The sequence below is a fragment of the Capra hircus genome, chromosome 17 (genome assembly GCF_001704415.2).
Source record: "Capra hircus breed San Clemente chromosome 17, ASM170441v1, whole genome shotgun sequence".
Lineage (NCBI taxonomy): Eukaryota > Metazoa > Chordata > Mammalia > Artiodactyla > Bovidae > Capra > Capra hircus.
Window position 1 is genome coordinate 55,175,886 of NC_030824.1, and position 19,300 is coordinate 55,195,185.

The 19,300-nt window shown below is 39.5% G+C and overlaps 1 protein-coding gene across 1 annotated transcript in view; it reads right to left on the reverse strand.

Annotated features, from left to right (window-relative positions):
* Positions 1-19,300, reverse strand: part of INPP4B (inositol polyphosphate-4-phosphatase type II B) — a 736,226-nt gene that overhangs the window by 54,603 nt on the left and 662,323 nt on the right. Inside the window, exons 23-24 of the mRNA XM_018061563.1 lie at positions 4,425-4,537; positions 852-1,006 (exon numbers count right to left, since the gene is read on the reverse strand). Of these exons, the coding sequence (XP_017917052.1) occupies positions 852-1,006; positions 4,425-4,537 (268 nt within the window). The remainder of the gene's footprint in view (positions 1-851; positions 1,007-4,424; positions 4,538-19,300) is intronic.

The following is a 19,300-nucleotide window of genomic DNA, read 5'->3' on the forward strand; positions in this document are numbered from 1 at the left end:
GAGTCAGTCTTTGTAAGAAAGAGATAAGTTCCCTAAAGTTTCTAATTAACGTATGTCCTTGCTGATAGACCCTGGGAAAGAGGCACTTCTTCCTTCCCATTATGGCTTATATTTTAGATTTAATTACTGTAGAAATGAATCAGGAAACATGACTTCAGGCAGAACATTTTAAATGTCGGTGGAGTGATCATATTAATTCTCCATTTTAAAGGATCCATTATCCCATCTTTACGATGAGTGACGTGAAAATAATTTTAGGAAAGACCCTACAAGCCATGCTAGGATGACCCGTTTGATGCTATTTTTCGGATAGCTGATTTGTTTGGATAAAGATTTAGTTTTATTTTATGTGTACAATTAAGGACTTGTACATAAAGGAACTGTACTCTTCAAGTGTTTTACATGAAGGAACCTGAGCCCTTCAACTTGGGTTTAAATGTGTTAATGAAATATATCCACCATTCACATGATCAAAATCTGGTCACATTTTTTTATTGCCTAAAATGCATAAAGGGAATACTTAAAGTTATTTTATCTTTCATGTCATGAGCTCAAAGTCAAGGAAACGCAGTGAAGTTACTAAATGTTTGGTCCTCCAGTAAAATATGTATTAAGAAAAAGAAAAGCCTTAAAATAACCATAAAAGGAAAAATAAGGTCTTACTGTACAGCACTGGGAACTATATTCAATATCTTGTGATAAACCATAATGGAAAAGAATATGAAAATGAATATAGATACATATGTATAACTAAATAATTTTGCTGTTCAGAAATTAACACAATATTGTAAATCCACTACACTTCAATAAACATTTTTTAAAAAGAAAGAAGTTGAAAACACGTGGGCTACCTTCTCATACAATCCAGTGCTCGGATAAAGAAGTCCTTATGTAACTGATGCTCATCTCTCAGGATTGAGCACTGTTCAAGCGTCACAGACATCGATGTCCTGTCTTTGGCACTTTTACAACAGGTGAAACGAATGCCATTTAGCTTGCGACAAATCTGCAACAGACATAGAAGTGGTTTCTTGTTTATTTGTAGATTACTCTCAAGCATCAGAGTCCTCTAAACAGTCCTAGTCTAAATTTACCAAGTTTATGCTAATTTTATGAAAGTCAACTATTTCAATATGCCCTGTGGAATGGAAAAATAATACCTTTTCATTTCAAAAGCTGATGGAATAGATTTAATTTATTTAGCTCTTTGTACATGAGGTGTGGGGCTGTTGAAGGCATGTAAGATGGTAAATATTCCTCAGAGGCAGCGATGCTCTGAGAGGGTATCTAAGCTGCAGGGGCTAATGATAATAATCACAGCTCAGAAGTAACATCTTATTAGTGACGGGGGAAAAAAATCTGTATTTCCTGGATAAGACACTTGATTTGAATCTTAAAGAGCTAATACCTTCTCACATATGTTTGAAATAACCTTTGCTAATCTCTGTGGGATATTATGAGACTTTAAACATCCACAAGGTGCCAAGTGCAGCAGATAAGGAAACCACTCATCAATGCAACTAACAAGAACTAGGAGGCCACAAATGGCCACTGTTAATTGCATATCTACTGTGTACCTGGTACAATGCTAATAAATTTCACATAGATCTGCTCTTCCAATTTAACTGCACATGAAGCCTGGAGGAAAGCATATTCATCTTATTTTACAGATGAGAAAATTGAAGTTTAGATAGGTAAGATGACTTAAGCACAACAGAGCAGAGCCAGGGTACTAATATAACTCTATCTAACAAGGACCAAGTCTTTAACTTCTGCCCTATTCTGCTTCTCTCTGTAATTCTTTTTTTCTTGTTATTCTGATGTAAGCCAGAAGAAGAATCTCTGAGTAGCAATAATTTATGGGCTCATTGCCTTCTAGGTAACAGGTGAATCACTCCATTCTATTCTCTTCCCTGGCCCCGGTAATGCTCTGATATGCGACACCAATCATCAACGTAGCATCAACAGCGTTAATCAACATGTACTTAAGATACATTTAATGTGATGAAATACAGGTCTGCTTTATTATCTGCCATCAAGGAAGCCTTAACAGTTGCCTACTTTGAAAAGAGGGTATAATAAAACAGTTCATCAAGGGGTTTTACCATGATTTAAATATGACTCCAACACTTAGCTTAGGATTTACAACTCCTTAATAAAAAATCTTAGGTAAATACTTTCTCACCATCTTTAATGTGACTAGATAAATGTGAGAGCATGATTTCAACATATAATCTTTTTTTTTTAATCTAGAAAACTGTAATGCTTTTAAATAAACAGTATTTCAAAATTTTTCATATAAAATAACAAAAGCTTTACTAAATTTATAATAGCAGTATATAGACCTCAATGGTCACTTGTGAGAGATGATCTTTAAAAAGAGTGAATATTCTTTAAAATGCACTGTCACAATTATATGCAGCTATCCTATTAAGGATATTTCATGTCAAATTTAAAAAAAAAAAAAAGAGGAAGCTTGGGCAATTCCTTCGAAGCAGACTGGTTGGGTCTTCATTTCTGTATTTCACAACTCTTTAGAGCTAAATGAGCTTAATTTAACATTTAATTTAACATTAGCTTAATTTGGTGTTTGGTATTTTTAAGTTCTCATTTTCAGTTTTTAAAATTCATTGAGATAAAATCAAATAGCTTTATATTTTTAATTAGAACATAAGACAGTAAAAAAAACAATATTTCATTGTTTTAAAGAAGAAATAGAGACAAAAATTAAAATTCTGTGGAAGATGTTGAAGGGAATTTCTATATTTCTTGAAGAGTAAATACCAAGGTCCTGGTTTACAAAGAGGATACTGAAACTCATGTATCACTCTACAGACATGCTATTTATAGTTAAGCCAATATTCCTAGAGAATGTCAAATTTGCACACTATGGGTGTTGTACATTTATCAAGGCAGGCAAACATCCATTCATTCATTCAGTGGGAAGTTGTGAGTAAGCCATATTTGACTGGTATATACGTTTCAAAAACATTCTCAGAAACATGTAGGATTTATGGGAAATTTCTTTATATATTCAAATAAGAAAACTACATGTACCAAAAAAACATACACTTGTGGTTCTGCGCATACTTAATTTAAAAATTTACATGACTGACAGTACGTATATGATGACATGTGTATATGTTTCTAAGTTGTTAGCTAGCCTTGAGAAATTATCAAAGTCCTTTTGTGCTATCATTAGTAATGTTGCAAAAATAACTTATGACCTGTCTTTGTGAAATTTTTCTGAGAATTAGCAACCATAGCAGTCTTTGAAGATGTAAAGAGCAGACATGGGACAAAGAACTATTAAAAACAACCTCATGTAATGCAGGATGATGCTAAATGGGACCAGTGTAAATGAGCTGCTCAAAAGCAATCTTTCATACTGTTACCTTTGATGTTCTTCCCTGGGGCTCCAAGAGGGCATGAAGGGAAACCAAAGCAGCTTTCCTCTGCCTTGTTCTTGGTAAATTATTTTATATATACGCATGGTAAATTATCCATTCCTTTTTCCCAGAAGAGAGTAAGTAATAATCAAACCGTTTGCAGTAGGGGAAAGCCTTTGTTTTAAGTACTATTGATCGAAAATGAATAGCACACACGAGAAGATCTGTTACACTGAACTCCAAATCACATAAGCAGCCCTGTATGTGCAGTAAGTACAAATATGACATGCATCAAAAAGATCTCCAAAGCGTGTCTTTCCTGATGAAAAGATCCTTTCCTAGTGGCAAGGATCTCTGGGCCTGAATGTTTAACAAAATTCATACGTTCATGTGAGCTATGCCTGAATGGTTGCCAGATAAGAGCTTAAAAATATAGGCATAGTTTTCTCCCTCGATCTTATAGAAACCTGGGGTGGGGAAGCAAATATATCTTTTACCTTGAGGGTGCCATTAAATGAGAAAAGACGATACAAAATATAGCTCATTACTCCAAGAGCCATCCATCGGTAATAAATTCTATGCCAGTATCGAGATGAACAAGCGCATTTACAAGCTCATTAACAAAACACTATGTCCAGGAGCCCTACCAAGGCTGTGAGTCAGAGATCGGATAATCACATTCTGTTGAAACCATACTTCTCTAGGGCACCACTTCAAAACCATAGTGAGATGGGCAATTGACACTGCAACTCACAATATCAAGAAAATCACACACACTTGATTTTAACCTCAAAGTAGCAAACACATCCTGAATTTACAAGAAAAGCTAATGAATAGGATTTTTTCTTGCTGAATACATCTTCTATCTTGTGTTCTAGTCTGTTGATAAGCTAGATGCCTAATCTCTTGGATAATGGAGAGTGACATCTGGTAACCCAAAGTGCAGAAGTTGGACCCTACAGAGCAGATACCCAATATGCTTGCGGATTGATCATCATGGTGACAAGGAATAATGCTTGACAGGAGAGTGCCTACCGTTGCAGCCAGCCACATGATTTCCACATTCTTTCTCTTTTTGGCTTGGATATTTTGATGGAGATTTTCTAGTAATCCTTTTAAATCATTCTGTTCTTGAAAATGTGAAATGTCTGAAAAACAAGAAAGGAGGTGGGGGGAGGAAATTTGTGTTAGAGTTAAGCTGCCCACAGGGCTTTTTAAAACATATTTGTAAATGCAGTTTCCAAAACAACAAATGCCACTTTGGAGCAGAGAGTATTTGAGGATAATCATACTTCCTTACTTACTCATACTTTACTTAGAAATATGCCTCAGTTTCCCTCGTTCCCTATTGTGTATAACTGGTCATATAACAGTTACCAAGAAGGGAAAAGTTTTAATGATGAGTGCTGCCTCACTTCAATGAAAGCATACAATGTGGATGAGGTGTGAGACATAACTTTCCATTTTTAGTGACCAAGCAGCTAGTCTGAATCACGAGATTATATCAAACTGAACATCTCAGAGGTGAAATTTGAAGTTCAACCAAAACACATGAAATCAGCTTCTACGTACCAAGGTTCTTCAACTTAGGTGATACTGACATTTTGGACTGGCTAACACGTTGTGGAGAGTGGGCCTATAGTCTGTGTTGTGGGATGTTAAATTGCATTCTGACTTCTATCATTTAGAAGTCATTAGTACCCTTGCATTGTGATAATCAAAAATATCTTCAGACTTTGCAAACATGCTTTGTAAAGTCTATTCTGGTTGAGAACAAGTGCCATTAAGGAGCAGAGGTACGGATGGAAAGAGGAACAATGCAAGAGGCAATAGTTAATTATATGCAATAACTGAGGAAGGGAGCAGGAAGTAACTGATTGCTCAGATCTCTACATACTCACGACTAGAGCATGGGTAGCCAATGGCATATGGTTCATACTTAAACCTAAGGAAATGTACATTATGACATAGTGTCCCTGAGTCTCAGTAAGGTGGAATTCAAGTTTAGAATACAGAGATGGACACAAAAAGCCTAAGAAAATGGTTGGGTTAATACCATCATACTATACTCTACCATGGAATCCACAAATTAAGGGATGAAGAACTCCTGAGAGCTATAACTGAGGCTAAAAGCAGAAGAAAACACATAAGAACAATATGGATTATACCCAAGCTATCTTGTTACATTGAAGAGACAGATATATTCCTGAATCTGATCACATTAAAAATGACACAAATAAGCTTTAATTATAATGAAGCTTTACACTTTCCAAAATTGTACTAGATATTACCTTTTATTAAAATAATATATCTGAGTAGTTCTTGACTTCAGCTCCAGAGAGTAGAGGAAATATTTCCTAATAAAATGTATTTGCAATTTATATCTACCAAGAGTGGAAGTGGTTGGTGAAATGGAACTAAGCATTGAAAACAATTATATATCATCTTGAATTTCATGTCCACAAAATAGAAGGTCAGGACAGTCCAGATTCATATCCTGTTTTAGGAAGGTGAGATGCAAATTTTTAAATAAATATATGCATGATTCCACTTTATTAGTTCCTAAATGGGAAAACTGTCAAAAGTCAATTTTTTACTGTGTAACGGTAGACGATTCCTTTTTCCTTTTCTAATTTTCGTGGCCACAATGTGTATGCGGGATCTTAGTTCCCCAACCAGGGATAGAACCCACACCCCCTGCATGGAAAGCATGGCGCCTTAATCACTGGCTGACCAGGGAAGTCCCAGTGCTTCTGTTCAGAAAGAGCAACTTTCCCGAAAGACCGCGCATTGTTAGGTAGGAGGCTCTGATACAGAGACTTGAAGAGGACACAGACTAAGGATAAAGGGGAAGAGGGATAATGCAGAAGGCCCTGAAGAGAACTGCTGAGGCTGCACAGGACTCACGCGCTAAGGGAAGACACTAGGGACAAGCATGGTGCCTTCTAGTTGATGCTTATAGTGCGGGAAGAGTAAGTCGGATCTGCCATCACGGCTCATAATGTTGATAAATGGCAAACGAAATAAAACCCCAATAATCCATGGCTCAGAATAATAATCAGCAATTTTAAATGATGAAAAGGGTGTATCATTGACATCGAAAGTGCCCTTGGCATTGCTGAAAGGAAAAATCAGTCATATTAATAAATGAATTTATTTATATAACATTGTGTGTGCGCGTGTGAATTTGTGTACCACTGTGTGTGTGTGCACACGCTTGCCTCTCTATGAATCTGCAGGCAGAACAAGACGTCGGTTTAGATACTAACAGTGTTCATCTTTGGGTTGTGAGCCTTAGGGTGATTTTTCAGCTGCCTTTTTAAAATATATATATATTTTTTACATTGAAATATAATTGATTAACAATGTGTTAGTTTCAGGTATAAAGCAAAGTGATTCAGTTATACCCATACATGTACCTATTCCTTCTCAAATTCTTTTCCAGTTTAGGCTATTACAGAATATCGAGCAGAGTTCCCTGTGCTCAACAGTAGATTCTTGTTGGTTATCTATTTTAAATATAGCAGAGTGCACATGTCAATCCCAAACTCCCAATCAATCCCTCACTCAACTGCTTTTTTTTTTATGTCATTTGAGACACTTACAATAAATATGCATTGCTTTAAAATAGTTGTTATTCCAAAAGCAAGGGAGAACAGAGTACACATGTATAAGAAAAGGAGAAAAAAACCTGAATTCTTATAATACAAAGACCTGACCTCCAAGTCTCCAAGGTCAGCAGGGTGGGATAGATTTTTAAACCATTATTAACTGCAAGTGTATGCGGTCATGGGCTATGACACGAGACAGTAAAAATAATATTAGGGGTCTAAGAAAAGGAGTGGCCAATTCAGTGAAGAATAGTTGGATTTGGAAGGTTTCTAACAAAGGTAATGCTTTGTGTCTACTGAGAGCATTTCATGCTGAGAGAAAAGTGTCAGCAAAGGCATGGACCTTTGAGGCAGTACTGTGGAAACAGGAAAAGTGGGAGTTCACCATGTCCTTGGAAAGCATGATCGCAGAGGCAAGAATTATGAAGAGTTTTGCTACTATTCTGAGATTTTTGAGCTTCCTCCTTAAAAAATGGGAGCATCTGTTGAATTTTAAATATGGACATAACCATATCTGAGAGGTCCCTAAGACACTTTCTGAAATCACCTGGTATAAACATTTCAAACATTTTTGAAAGCAATAGAAAAGAATTTTACTTCATGTAATTCTCCAGCTAGGCACACGTTTATCCCTTTGTAACACACATTTTATGAAATCTATTTACCCTTGGGCTTCACTGGTGACTCAGATGGTAAAGAATCTGCTTGCAATGCAGGAGACCCAAGCTTGATGCCTGGGTTGGGAAGGTCCCCTGCGGAAGGGAGTGACTACTCATTCCAATATTCTTGCGTGGGAAATCCCATGGACAGAGGAGCCTGGCGAGCTACAGTCCATGGGTAGCAAAGAGTCAGACAGGACTGAGCGACTAACACTTTCATATTCACATTCCATGTTGCTTTATTTTGAATGTTGTTCCCAACCCACCAAATTGATTTAACATCTACAGGGTCAACATGGGAAAAAAAAAACAACAAAAACTTGCAAAGTATGGATTTAAGGTAATCCTATATTCAAGATGTTTAGGTGACTGTTTCATAAGGTTCATAGTCAGAGGAGACAAGTCAAAAACCCAGTGTCTCCAGTACTGTGCCAGTAATTTTCCACCAAACTGTGTTAGAGTCTTCAGTTAGCTGGTGGCATAAAAAAGCAATTCCAGTATTAACACAATAGACCAGCTTCCTCAGAATTCTGAGAATCCAGAACAAAGCATAATAACTTTTCAAAATGATTTACTTTCATAGTTGATGTGAAGATTTTTAAATCAGCCATTTTAAACAGACTACAAGGCTCCTAAAATAAGACAAACAAATGGCCATCCTTTGCTCATTTCTACCACATAAAGACAGTGCTTTCAGATACATAGAAATGATGATCCATAGAAATCTCACCCCTTCTCCTTATGGCATGCTTTTTAGAAGGAAGACATTTGATGATCTTAAATTTTTCAAGCCACCATTTCTATTTCTGTAATGATAAAACTTGCTTTATTCAGAGCACACCCCTATCAGTCCATCACTTTGATTCAGGCCATTTTTTTTTTTTTTACCCTGACACAAATCCTGCAGGCCCAGGAATTCCAGTCTGGTTCTAGAAACATGTAGAGTTAGTAATGACTAAATAGGTGAGATTTCAAGATATAATGATAGATCCTGAAATAGCAACTGAAAATCATGCTATACATGGAACGAGGATTGGTTTTGCTACTGAACCAACTGGGGTCTGTTCACCCACTCGGAGGGAAGCTAATCTATTGACTCTGAGTTGAGGTGAAGGTAAGTGCTGTGTTTACTGTCAGAGAAGGCAATGGCACCCCACTCCAGTACTCTTGCCTAGAAAATCCCATGGATGGAAGAGCCTGATAGGCTGCAGTCCATGGGGTCGCTAAGAGTCAGACACGACTGAGAGACTTCACTTTCACTTTTCACTCTCATGCATTGGAGAAGGAAATGGGAGCCCACTCCAGTGTTCTTGCCTAGAGAATCCCAGGGATGGAGGAGTCTGGTGGGCTGCCGTCTGTGGGGTCGCACAGAGTCGGACACGACTGAAGTGACTTAAAAAGTGTTTACTGTGGAGCACCAAGCAAGGAGTCCTGGATGGCTAGTGCTCAAAGAGCCTGAACCCCCCAGCTGACCTCAGCAAAGCATTTTTAAAGGCAAAATGAGGGAGTGGCATCCCAAGGATGTGATCAGCTTGTGCACAATTCTCTGATTGGTTGATGGTGACGAAACAGGGCAGTGTCACAGGCGTCAATAGGTCTGAGGGTTACATGCTCATGGTAGTCAGTAATTGATTTCTTCCATTTGTAATACAACTCAGAAATGTGCATCAGATACTGTCATCTAGGTATTTCGGAGAGGAACTACAACAGTGTCTAGGGGAGGGGTGTGTCCCATGAAGGCCTCATATAGAGTGTCCTGCTCAATTATAGTTTCCTCCAATGTAAATATAGCCGATAAACGTTGCTTTTGATACTCACTCTTGCATTACTCTAGGATTGAATTTAGATAGAGCAACTGAATCTCTATACTTATCTCCATAAGAGTATTCTTTTTTTCAAGCAGGGTTTAAGAAAGTAATCAGAAGGTGAAAGGTATAAGAATTTGCATTGTATTATTACTTATATTAAATAGCAGCAAAAATCTAAATGATGATTAAAGAGAGGTAATCTGTCATATATTTATATATCTTTATAATGACATGGAATCTAATTCCTTGTACCTCAGATGGTAAAGAATCTGTCTGCAGTGCAGGAGACCCGGGTTCAATCCCCACGTCAGGAAGGTATCCCGGAGGAGGGAATGGCAAACCACTCCAGTATTTTTTTTTTTTAAACTCCAGTATTCTTGCCTGGAGAATTCCATGGACAGGGGAGCCTGGCAGGCCACAGTCCATGGGACTGCAAAAGTCGAGACACGACTAAGTGACTAACACACATACAAAGTGTGTACGTATTAATATGAATGTATACTAAAAACTATATTGAGCAAGAAGCAAAAAGATTCAGACAAGATAAGAGCAATAATATAAAGCCAAATGTGCAAAACTGTACCATATTTTTATGGATACATATATATAGAGAAAAATCTGAGAGTATAAAATACCAAATTCAGGATATTGATTTTCTCAGGGAAGGAAAAGTTAGGGATGCGAACCAAACAGGGCACAAAGGAGATTTCCAGTCTGTCTAGAAATACATGTTTCCTGCAAAATTTCTGAGACTGATGGGTTCCAACATGTTTGTATTTAATGATTTGTGCTTTTTTGTTGTTACTTGGAACTTTCATAATTCTTTTTAAAGAAAGCACTGAGCCAAGATTCTAGGAAGCGATTTCTAAAGCCAACTCCATCCCTGCTTTGACATGTTGTCACAGATAAGTGGGTTAACCCCTCTGGCCCTGCTTCCTGAACTGCAGAGTGAGGACAATAACTCCATCATGCTTCATCGACTTGAGGTGGGAAACAATGAATAAAAGTCTTGGCAGAAAAGGCAACATTATTAAATTCTGTGTCAACTCTGAAAAACAGAGGAAGATATTCGTAGTTCTTAAGAAAGAGCTCATAGCCTCAGATAGAAAGCCACTTTCTCAGGCAAAAGTCAGCATCTATCTAAAGTAAGAAATATGCTCTGACACAGAACAGGTGCACACACAGTCATGATTCCAAACATTTCCCCAAACATTTCCCCAGCAACTGTGCTCCCACCACTCCCTGATGGGACACAGCAGCTAAGTTCAGAGTCACTTTGCAGTAGCTATTTTTGCCCTGTTTTGTCAAATGGGATTTCTTGAACAACAACAGCTCTGAATATGACATTGACCTTATTCAAAGGCAGGGTGCTGACAAGTGAGAAGAATGAGACCATGAACTCTCAGCTCACTGAACTGTGATGCTAATGAGGCCAAGGCAATAGCTGCATCACCTCACGGTCAAATGGATTTTATGTTGCCAGAGAAGGTTCCAAGATGAAATGGAATTTACAGCTGCCTTCCCATCACCTTCCATCCAATTCTCAGTGGGGAGCAGGCACAACATTAACAAGGATCCCTCACACCCTCATTCTGGAGTCAAGTGGTATAAGCACATCCCCGAAGAAATCAGGACTACTTCAGGAATGAGCATCTAAATTTCAGCCAATCGGAACTTGACTGTGACCTTGGAAACGGTTTCAGGGTTATGTAAGTGACCTAAATTGTTCCAGGTAAGTGAGGGTCAGGCCTCTGTGAAGCAGAAGAGGAGGAAAGCTCTTTTAATCTCTTTACTTTAACATACAATTGACATGGGCTTCCCCAGTAGCTCAGGGGTAAAGAATCCATCTGCAATGCAGGAGACCCAGGTTTGATCCCTGGGTTGGGAAGATCCCCTGGAGGAGGGCATGGCAATTCACTCCAGTATTCTTGCCTGGAGAATCCCATGGAAAGGAGTCTGGCAGGCTACACTACATAGGGTCATAAAGGGTCAGACATGACTAAAGTGATTGAGCAGGCACGCACAGTTGAGCATGGAGATTAGAAGGAGGAAAAAGCTGTGAAAAGAAGAGAAGCGAAAAGCAAAGGAGAAAGGGAAAGATATAAGCATCTGAATGCAGAGTTCCAAAGAATAGCAAGAAGAGATAAGAAAGCCTTCCTCAGCAATCAATGCAAAGAAATAGAGGAAAACAACAGAATGGGAAAGACTAGAGATCTCTTCAAGAAAATTAGAGATATCAAGGGAACATTTCATGCAAAGATGGGCTCGATAAGGGACAGAAATGGTGTGGACCTAACAGAAGCAGAAGATATTAAGAAGTGGTGGCAAGAATACACAGAAGAACTGTACAAAAAAGATCTTCACGACCAAGATAATCACGATGGTTTGATCACTCACCTAGAGCCACACATCCTGGAATGTGAAGTCAAGTGGGCCTTAGAAAGCATCACTACAGACAAAGCTAGTGGAAGTGATGGAATTCCAGTTGAGCTATTTCAAATCCTGAAAGATGATGCTGTGAAAGTGCTGCACTCTATATGCCAGCAAATTTGGAAAACTCAGCAGTGGCCACAGGACTGGAAAAGGTCAGTTTTCATTCTAATCCTAAAGAAAGGCAATGCCAAAGAATGCTCAAACTATTGCACAATTGCACTCATCTCACATGCTAGTAAAGTAATGCTCAAAATTCTCCAAGCCAGGCTTCACCAATACATGAACCATGAACTTCCAGATGTTCAAGCTGGTTTTAGAAAAGGCAGAGGAACCAGCAATCAAATTGCCAACATCCACTGGATCACCAAAAAAGCAAGAGAGTTCCAGAAAAACATCCATTTCTGCTTTAGTGACTATGTCAAAGCCTTTGACAGTGTGGATCACAAAAAAAATGTGGAAAATTCTGAAAGAGATGGGAATACCAGACCACCTGACCTGCCTCTTGAGAAATCTGTATGCAGGTCAGGAAGCAACAGTTAGAACTGGACATGGAACAACAGACTGGTTCCAAATAGGAAAAGGAGTACGTCAAGGCTGTATACTGTCACCCTGCTTATTTAACTTATATGCAGAGTACATCATGAGAAACGCTGGACTGGAAGAAGTGCAAGCTGGAATCAAGATTGCCAGAAGAAATATCAATAACCTCAGATATGCAGATGACACCACCCTTATGGCAGAAAGTGAAGAGGAACTAAAAAGCCTCTTGATGAAAGTGAAAGAGGAGAGTGAAAAAGTTGGCTTAAAGCTCAACATTCAGAAAACGAAGATCATGGCATCTGGTCCCATCACTTCATGGGAAATAGATGGGGAAACAGTGGAAACAGTATCAGACTTTATTTTTTTGGGCTCCAAAATCACTGCAGATGGTGATTGCAGCCATGAAATTAAAAGATGCTTACTCCTTGGAAGGAAAGTTATGACCCACCTAGAGAGCATATTGAAAAGCAGAGATATTACTTTGCCAATAAAGGTCTGTCTAGTCAAGGCTATGGTTTTTCCAGTGGTCATGTATGGATGTGAGAGCTGGACTGTGAAGAAAGCTGAGCGTGAAGAATGGATGCTTTTGAACTGTGGTGTTGGAGAAGACTCTTGACAGTCCCTTGGACTGCAAAGAGTTCCAACCAGTCCATTCTGAAGGAGATCAGCCCTGGGATTTCTTTGGAAGGAATGATGCCAAAGCTGAAACTCCAGTACTTTGGCCACCTCATGCGAAGAGTTGACTCACTGGAAAAGACTTTGATGCTGGGAGGGATTGGGGGCAGGAGGAGAAAGGGACGACAGAGGATGAGATGGCTGGATGGCGTCACTGACTCAATGGACGTGAGTCTGAGTGAACTCTGGGAGTTGGTGATGGACAGGGAGGCCTGGTGTGCTGCAATTCATGGGGTCACAAAGAGTTGGACACGACTGAGCAACTGAACTGAACTGAACTGAAAGTCAAGACTAAGAGTGACGAAATAGGGGAGGAAAGTATCTTTTCAGTGCTTCTAAGGCACTGAACCAACCCTCTCTTACAGGGTTGCCTACCTTACCAATGAAATTTTCAGTTTTTTTTTCAGTGATGCCAGGTTGAGTTAGGGTTTCTATCATTTTCAACCAAAAGCATTCTAAGGTACATATCTGGTTATACAGGGATTTTTAACACTGACTAGCCATATTGCAAATGTTGGAGAAGGCAATGGCATCCCACTCCAGTACTCTTGCCTGGAAAATCCCGTGGATGGAGGAGCCTGGAAGGCTGAAGTCCATGGGGTCGCTGAGGGTTGGACACGACTGAGTGACTTCTCTCTCACTTTTCACTTCCCTGCATTGGAGAAGGAAATGGCAACCCACTCCAGTGTTCTCGCCTGGAGAATCCCAGGGACGGAGGAGCCTGGTGGGCTGCTGTCTACGGGGTTGCACAGAGTCGGATGCGACTGAAGCGACTCAGCAGCAGCAGCAATGCTGCATTAGAGGTGAGTAAGTAGGAGTACTAATGGAAAGCATCCCACCCATCACTTCTACAGTGATGGTTTTAAAACATCTTTGTTTTGCATTCTGTGACACTGCTTCTATTAAGAAGATGGCATCTTTGTACCTTCATCTGGAAGCTGGGTGGGTTTGTGACTGTGTTGACAAATAGAGGATGGCAGATGTGATGCTCTGTGACGTCAAGGTCATAACTAACTATGAAGCTGAAGTCTTATTCTCCTGGACCGTTGCTGTCTATATTCCATCTTTGCGGGTATCGCCTATGGTAACCCCTGCACTATGTCTGCAGAGGCCCAAGTCTCGTGGAGGGTCTTATTTAGGTATGCTAGTTAACAGCTTCAGCTGAGCCCAGCTTTTGAGCCATCCTAGCCCAGCTGTCAGAGTGAGTGCAGAAGCCTGTTGCTGCTGCCAAGTCGCATCAGTCGTGTCCGACTCTGTGTGACTCCATAGACGGCAGCCCACCAGGCTCCCCCGTCCCTGGGATTCTCCAGGCAAGAACACTGGAGTGGGTTGCCATTGCCTTCTTTGGCAGAAGCCTGTAGACAATGTCATTTCCCAGTGATTTTAAGGGACACCAGCCATTCTTCTTTCCAAATGACATTCTTGGAGTAGGGAGAAACACCCTGCCTGAACACCTAACCTACAGAACCTGTGAGCACAAATAAAATGATTCTCATTTTAATCTGTAAACATGGATTGATTTATTACATAGTAATAAATTACCAAAACAACTACAGTAAGGGGAAGAAAAAAAAAAAAAACCTTGGAAGGGACTGAATTTCTAAGTATGAAAAAAACGAACATATGATAAACAGTGCTTTTACAGTCCACTCTGGTTAGTGCCACATTCTGTAACTTTGTATCTTTTCTATAATTGATTCTGAAATAATTGCAGTCAGCTATACTACCAAGCACACAAATGCAATTAGTTGAAAGCCAATGAGATGTCTTAAAATTGTTAATTATGTTTTGGGGGGCTATAAAATCCTGAAAATTATAAAGAAAAAGCCCCACTGAAACCATCTTTCCTTGAATTGCATTTTCAATTTACAATTTATGAAGAAAGCAATATTAAAAATCAAATACCAAACTCCCCACATGATCAGAAGTGATTAATATTTTGGCCTATATTCTTGCATTGTTTCATCTCAAATAAATTTCAAGGTTGTATCACCCATAGTAAAGAAAAAGACACACTTCAAAACTAATTGTTAAAATATATTAAAAGTAATGTGTTAACAATTCTTTTAGAATTTCCACACTCACTATTGCACATTGAAGGCCATGGGACTTGGTGTATAGGGATAATATTATAACACATTCATATTTTTCTATTTTCTTTTTTTCCAAAGAAATCATTCATGATTTAATTTCAGAATCTCTGAGCAATCTAGAGTCATGTTGAAGGCTGGGAGATGGACTGTAGGCAGGTGATACTCAAAAATTTAAGTTCTGCTTTCCTCTAGGCATAGAGATATTTTTATTAATGGAAATCAGAAAATGTGAGTATGAAAAGGGTTTTTATGCAAATAAATCCCCAGGTCAGTCTTCCTGAGAAGACTAGTTGCACTGCTTGGATTATTTTTTGCCTGCTTTCAAGTGGCCTGGATCCTTAGCACTGAGGAGCATTGGATGGTCACCTTTTTCCCTTCCAACTCAATTTCCAAGTTCCCCACATTTCAGAGCAGCAGTAAGAAAGTAGCTGTTGAGAGCACACACTACGCACACAAATCTGAAGACCAAAGCAAGGAGAGAGTTCTCAAAGCTTAGGACTGAGAGGGAAGCAGCTTTGGGGGTAACTTCAGCACCCCAGCTCTCTGCCCATGTAAGAGTCAGGCCACCCCCTCTTAAATAGACCAAGGTCATATGGGAGCCCAGAGAGGCAGACACACAATATGGCCTCCTCCGCAAAGGAAGGGCTCACCTCTGCCATAGCCCTCCTTTTTCTGATAATGAAGACGGAATTGACTCCAAAACCATCAGAACAGAGGAAAGAGAAAAGAGAAGGAAGTTGACAAGAACGGGCTTTTCTCCAGCGGTCTCTGAATTCTCTCTTTAGGTTCCTGGAGGCAAGTAACAAAGAGATATTGAAACAGACTCACTGACTTAGAGAAAGAACTTATGGTTACCAGAGCAGGAAGTGGGGAGGGGAGGGACAGACTGGGAGTTTGGTATCGACATATCACACTGCTGCTGTTGCTGCTAAGTCACATCAGTCGTGTCCGACTCTGTGCGACCCCACGGTCGGCAGCCCACCAGGCTCCACCGTCCCTGGGATTCTCCAGGCAAGAACACTGGAGTGGGTTGCCATTTCCTTCTTCAATGCATGAAAGTGAAAAGTGAAAGTGCAGTCACTCAGTCGTGTCCGACTCTTTGCGACCCCATGGACTGCAGCCCACCAGGCTCCTCTGTCCATGGGATTTTCCAGGCAAGAGTACTGGAGTGGGGTGCCATTCACTAGTATGTTTAAAATAGATAATCAACTACTGTATAGCGCAGGGGACACTGCTCAATATTCTGTAGTAACCCAAATAGGGAAATAACTTGAAAAAGAATACGTATGGGTATATGTATAACTGAATCACTTTGCTGACACCTGAGACTAACACAACGTTGCTAATCAACTATGCTTCAATATCAAATAAAAATTTAAAAAAGCATGAATCTTGAATGTTTCATACTATATAGAATAAAATAAAATAAATAACTCCTGAGGTATTGAAAAAGTCACAAATGAGGTAAAACAGAGGAAGACAATTTTGGAAATGAGGCTGCTTTGCACGGCTCTAAAATGAAAAGAGTAAAAGAATATAAGGCCTCCCTTTTTTCCTTTCATATAGCTCTTTTTTGGCTTGAAGTGACCTCTAGTTGGATAATCTAGGATTCTCGTGTATTTATAATTTATTGACAGTAACAAAATGTATTAATCTATGCACATTGCCATAGTTCCTTTTTCTGATGTGCCTGATAAAGATAATTTTATCTCAGTCTTTGATTCATGACCCCTACCTGACTTCAAAGAAGAGTTGTGCTTTATCTGAAGCTGTATTCTGAAAAACTGGAAGATGAAGAAAGACAAGTAGTCGGGGAGGTGAACTGGAATATAATAAAGGCCCCAGCACTCATGGTTCTTGGAGAGGTGAAATGGTAGGTAGAGAGTGAATGTTTGGGAGAGTGATTTCTCAATAGATGAGTGAATTACACATGTGAAAAAAAGCATTTCAAAAGCAAGATAAGTTGCTGTCTCCCCTTTGATGCTTATAATTGAAAGTTGGAACTAATTTTTACTTGTCTTTATTTGTTGGGCACTTTACAGGATGTGGGCTTCCCTTGTAGCTCAGTTGGCAAAGAATCTGCCTGCAGTGCAGGAGACCCGGGTTCGATCCCTGGGTTGGGAAGATCCCCTGGAGAAGGAAATGGCAACCCACTCCAGAATCCTTGCCTGGAAAATCTCATGGACAGAGGAGCCTGGTGGGCTGCAGTCCATGGGGTCATAAAGAATTGGGCATGACTGAGTGACTAACACTTACAGGATGTGATACTATCCTGAAACTGAATTCATAGGAAACCTGCATTAAATCGGTCAAATTCAGATATTTATTTCCAAAAGGGAAGATGAGTCCTAAGATTTCTAATATACCCCTCACACCTCACTGTGAGACCAATGAATTATCCTAACAATGGTGGTTTCAGGAACTCATCCTTATGAGGGTACTCCAAAAATAAAAATGATTACCAGAGAAGCAATGATCCATACAGATAGCTATATGGATAGATCCATATAGAGAGCTGGGCTTCCCTTGTGGCTCAGCTGATAAGGAATTCACCTGCAATGCAAGAGACCTGCATTCAATCCCTGGGTTGGGAAGATCCCCTGCAAAAGGGAAAGGCTACCCACTCCAGTATTCTGGCCTGGAGAATTCCATGGAATGTATAGTCCATGGGGTCACAAAGAGTTGGACACTACAGAACAACTTTCACTTTCATATATATAGCTACTGAAAGAGCTTTACAATCAAATTTAACTGAATCAGTGTGTACACAGGAAAAACAGAACTCTCTTGAGAAGCTCAAAGCACATACAACCATTATCTTATCTGTCTTGCTAATGTTCATAAGTGCAGTGTGACAACTTCTCATCCTGGAAACTGACACCGAAAATATTAACTTCCTTTCTCCAGTGAGAGAATGGTAGATGATGAACAGGTACATAAGGATTAATTATTCTCATTTAGCTCATAATGAAATGGGGACACTCAAAGCATCAAGTGATTCACCTAAATGAACTTTTAATTGAATTCATATCTTTGGATTTCATGCCGTTTGGTGCATACTAAATAGACAGGTTTACTGGGAGTCCAGCCAATCTTCAGTGAGTGGTGAAGTCTAAAGAAAGAAGACCCCACTGGGAAGAAAGGAAGGTAGGAAAATGGAAGGATGACTTAAAGGCTAGAAATATGAGTCTTGATCCACACAAATCAGAGAACAGGGTTGATGCATCTGATTTGTGAGGGGCATGAAGTGACAAAGAAGATGCAGAGATCAATGGTGACTTGAACAAGGAGGTGGCCATTGGCACGTGTGTATGCGAAGATGTGTGTCTATCTTTGCTACTTGTAGCATTGTTTGTATTTACTGCTGTGATTCACCCTACAAGTTAAGAGACACTAGAAGTCTATGTCTCGTTTTACATGATGTAGAAAATTAAAACTGAATAATGTTTTTTTATCACTTTTTGAAAAGATACAGGACTGCTTTAAGAGACATATCAAATTAAAAAATTATCTTAATCGATATCAACATTACAAATTTTAACAGGTCAGTACATCAGAGTCTCTTCTGCAATGAGCCGAAAATAAATTTTAAATTCAGAAGATCAGGGTCCTTCAACAGCAGTGGAATAGTAGCAGCATAAGAAGTGAGAAGAACATTTAACGGGGAGTCAGAAAATAAAGAATTTATCCCTGTTCTCCCATTAGCTGGAGATGTGAATTTGACAAAATCTATCCAGGATACTGAACTCTTCATAACCAATTATAGGGTTAAACTACTTTAGTGTTAATCTTTAACTATGTCCTGAGGAACACGTATTTAAGAAGATGATGATGAATATTCTGTGGGTTTTTTGGTAGTTCTACAATGAAATAAAAATACTATTTTAAATAAAATTGAACAAGTTTAGGTATTGCAGATTGTGGCATAGTGGTGAAGAATCCACCTGCCAATGCAGGAGACGCAGGAGACTTGGGTGATTGCTGGGGCGGGAAGCCCCCCTGGAGGAGGAACTGGCACCCGCTCCAGGAGTCTTGCCTGCAGAATCCCACGGACAGAGGAGCCAGGTGGGCTACAGTCCATGGGGTCACAGA